The sequence below is a fragment of the Drosophila persimilis genome, unplaced genomic scaffold (genome assembly GCF_003286085.1).
Source record: "Drosophila persimilis strain 14011-0111.01,24,50 unplaced genomic scaffold, DperRS2 tig00000000-arrow-pilon, whole genome shotgun sequence".
Lineage (NCBI taxonomy): Eukaryota > Metazoa > Arthropoda > Insecta > Diptera > Drosophilidae > Drosophila > Drosophila persimilis.
In genome coordinates, this window is record NW_020825288.1 from 6,401,035 (window position 1) to 6,404,837 (window position 3,803).

General features: G+C 48.6%; 1 protein-coding gene across 1 annotated transcript; it reads right to left on the reverse strand.

Annotated features, from left to right (window-relative positions):
* Positions 1 to 1,367: 1,367 nt before the first annotated feature.
* Positions 1,368 to 3,803, reverse strand: LOC6598812. The gene is made up of 4 exons (XM_002023948.2): positions 3,612 to 3,803; positions 3,472 to 3,540; positions 2,718 to 2,840; positions 1,368 to 2,660 (listed from the first exon to the last, which is right to left on the reverse strand). Exons 1-4 carry the CDS (start codon positions 3,783 to 3,785, stop codon positions 1,521 to 1,523), a joined length of 1,506 nt encoding a protein of 501 aa, XP_002023984.1. The 5' UTR covers positions 3,786 to 3,803; the 3' UTR covers positions 1,368 to 1,520.

The window sequence follows — 3,803 nt, forward strand, 5'->3', positions numbered from 1 at the left end:
TCTGAACGAGATGCAGCAGCAGCAGCAGCAGCTTACCTTCAGATTTCTTTTGTCTCACAAGTCGAAATTAATTGCACTGCCACCGCAGCAATTGTGGCATCCGTGAAGGAGGAGCACTTGTTCCGGTTCCATTAGTGCTACCAATATCATTGGCGACCCTCGAAATTGCTGTAATTTCGAATAGATAATGAAATGCAATTAGAAAGTGTACGACACACACAAAGATAAACACGTACACGGAATGCCGGAGAGAGCAGGCGCCATGGAGAAGAGAAGGCAGAGAAATAGAGAAAGACTGGCAACAATAACAGCAATTTAAACAGATTTCTCCCCGTACAACAAACCCCTCCAGCTCCCCGCACCAGCTGACTGGCTGACTGCCGCATAATGTGGCATAGAAGTTTGTAATTAAAGTTTGCCGAGGCCAGGTGACGGCCAGTGACGACGACGCCACGGGATATGGCCGAGCGCCCACACAATGCAACAGCAGCAAATCAATTTCCGCATCCTATCCGGATGCCGGGTCCGGCTTCAGCCTCAGCTCCGGCTCTGGCTCAGGACCATGGCTTGGTTCGGCTGCGGGCCTGTCAGGGGCGATCAGCATGGCAGAAAATAAAATTCAATTAACGCGCTTAAATTAAACTGCCACTTCCGGTTTTGATGACATTTTCATAGCAATCCTAGGAGGCAGCAGGGGGCTGGGACTGGCTTCTGTTCTGGTCGAGCATGGTGCGGTTGTCCGGAGCTGCGGAAGGAAGGACTAGGATGGATGCCTGCTGCTGGCGTTGTTTACTCCAAGCTGACATCTTGCCTTCTTTTAACGCCTTGCCTTGGCTGGGCTTGCCTGGGCTTGCACTGATGTTAAATGGTAAATGGCCGACATAATGGCTGTCCAACTGCGGCTGTCATTATGGCTGACGCTGACCAGGCCGAGGCCAGTCTCTGTCCGCCTTAATGATAAGTAAAGCTTATTACGCGCTTCACTCTTGATTGACCAGCATCTGCGGGCGGGTCGGGGTTCTTGCCTGCAATAATAACTTGCACGGAGCGCTGCTTTTACGGGCATATCTATCAAATGGATTCCCATTGTGGCTGGTACGTCAAAGTTGGACCGAACCATTGCTAACTTCATTATCGAGCCGCGCCAAATGACACAAAATCATTGAAGCGTTCAGAAGTGATTAAACTAGAGATCTTCTTCGCCAAGTTCTTTGGTTGGCATCGAGTGGAGGCAGCCTTCTTGAATGCATCCAGCATTGGGGCAACTTCTTTGCATCCTCGGAGCGCCCCCCGGCCCACCCATAGATTTTTCTCTTTCAGAGATGCCCACGCTCTGGGACGGCAATGGTCTGGTCTGCTCGGGCGATAAGCAACTTTGGCAAAGCAACTGGCGTTTAATTTAATTAGTACACAAAAACAAAAAAAATACGACTGGACCGGTCTGGACTGCCTAAAGAAAACGTCCCCTCCCACTGATAAGTGCATGGCCGTTGATTAAGTTGCCTGGCGGCACTGAATGCTCAAAGCAGACGAAAAGCGGATTTGTAGCAGCAGCAGTTCCCTCGTTGATGCTGATGCTTCTGCTGCTGCTTCTGCTGCTGCCTCTGCTGATCCTTGTCCTGGTTTAGCGTCAGTTCATCATCAAATCGCAAGGTGCACTCGCACGGACAGCAGTAAAGCAGAGAGGCAGAGGTTGGCTTTGTTTGAACAACCTCCTCCGGCGAATTCTCCGTCCCGCATTTACTCAGAGTGACAGAAGGTGGTGGGGTCTCTGCTGCTGGTAGTTGGAGCGTGCTCGAAGATTCATTGACATTGGGTGGCATACACTCGTGTAGGGGCTGTTGCGCAGGGGCGATAGGTCGACGTTTTCCAATGAAAAGGAGACTGTCGGACGACTGCGGACGAGTTGGCAAGTAGCAGAAGGAGACGGAGCTGGAGCTGTGGCTACTGCCGGACTCCTCCTCCCCCCCTTCGCCTTCAACTTGAACATTACTCTCTCCATTGGGCTGCCCTTTCAGCTTAACTGTTGCATGCCGTAAATCATTTGTTGAGAGTGAAAGATGCCCCAAAATTTCATCATGTGACGGATGCATTGTTGTCGTCCTTGGTGTCCCTGTCGGCTCCGCTGGCTCTGCTGATTGTATCGTTCCATTGGAGGCATTGAAGTTGTCTGTGGAATTAGTGCGCAGCAGTGTGGCAGCATTGGAATCGAAGAGATTCTCCAGCGGGTCGCTGCGACCCTCCAGCAGCTTGGTTAGAAATTTATTCGTTGGCAGCAGCGGCCTTCGTTTTCGCCAAATGCTTTGGTCAGCATCTGTTTTCGCCGGCTGCGGCACGGCTGCGACTGGGACTTTGGTGATGCCTGCGAAGAGCTTTTGTCGCAATTTATCTTCCGAGCGACACATCTCAAAGGCATTTGCTATGGTGAAGTAAATCTGTTCGGCCAACAGGGCCCGTCGCGGCGTGTAAAAGTCCCGGCAGACGGGACAGCGCTCGGCCCGAATACGGCAATCGACGCAGAGCACATGTCCGTTCTGACATTGCATGGCCGGCGGAGTTATGGTCAGATTGCAGATGGGGCACTCGATGAGGCGCAGTATACTCTCCAGGGCAACGGAGAGCCGTCTTAGGCTGGTCGGCATGGGTGCACAGCATATGCTCTGGTGAGTTTATGATAAAAGAACTTCGGTTTTGAGTGTTCAATCGGACTTACTTACATTCTTATCACAGTCCTTTTCGCAACCACTGTTCCAGCAAAGGATTGTGACGCAATTCTTTTGGCTCTTAACTATTTTGGCCACATCTGCGACTCGCAGGCCAAGGACATCTACTCCATTGACCTGAAATGTGTTCAAGTATTTAATTCTTGTTGGGTAATTGTTTATTTTTCCTCTTTTTAATTTATTATTATTATTTATATTAAGGGAAACCAAATTTTTCATTAAAAACAAATAATTCATTAATCAATTATTTGTAGGCACAAGCACATCCGCATTTACATTTTCAAGTTCAAATAAACTGCTTGCTTAGCAGTGAACTGCTTTGGCCTGCTTGCTTTCTGCTGAACCACTTGCCTGCGCTCTGTTAACTCAACCTGTTAATCACTGTTAAGCCAAGCGCTGTTATTGCAGCCGCTGCAAGTCGTTCAAGAGTTTTGTTTGTTTTCATTATTGATTTAGCGCTAATTAATCTTTTCCGATTTACCTGCGTTAAATATTACGTATGGTCGTTGGTACGGACCGTCCGAACGAAAAAGCTGGTTCTGAATTCACCAACTGTTTCAGGGTTTTGGTGAGTGTTTTCTATTTTCTACACTCATCTGATAAAACTACTATGAACACTTAATTGCCAATCAATTAAGCAAGCCAACAATCAGTGCCAATAATGACAGTGTCTAGTATTTACATACAATATATGCAAATTTATATGCCATAAGAGATTTATAAAGTAGTGTGCCCGATTATATCTTACCTCTAGAACACAGTCGCCCGTCTTGAGGCCGCACAGTGCTGCGGGTGTGCCCGTGGCCACCTCGCAGACCTGTTTTATGTGAACACAATATCGGATTAAAGATCGTAACAGGATCTGCACTTATCGTTGCCACTTATTACCCATGGATAGGGATCCCACTTGCTGCGTGTCAGATGAAACCCGTAGTTCTCAATGCTGGGGGCAGCACGTGGTATCCTCAAGAGTCGAACCGAAGATGTCGCTGCTTCGTTGTCTTTGGCTTTACCTTCGGTAGAAGCTGCATTTGGCTGTGTGCCACGGTCCGTATGTTTCATTGTTTCTAATCCCCAGAG

Excerpts from the sequence above, each read along its gene's own strand:
- LOC6598812 (XM_002023948.2), bottom strand. The coding sequence starts at position 3,785 with ATGAAACATACGGACCGTGGCACACAGCCAAATGCAGCTTCTACCGAA. Across the intron at positions 3,541-3,611 it reads AGTGGGATCCCTATCCATGG|GTCTGCGAGGTGGCCACGGG; the intron begins GTAATAAGTGGC and ends CACATAAAACAG. Across the intron at positions 2,661-2,717 it reads AAAAGGACTGTGATAAGAAT|AGCATATGCTGTGCACCCAT; the intron begins GTAAGTAAGTCC and ends TAAACTCACCAG.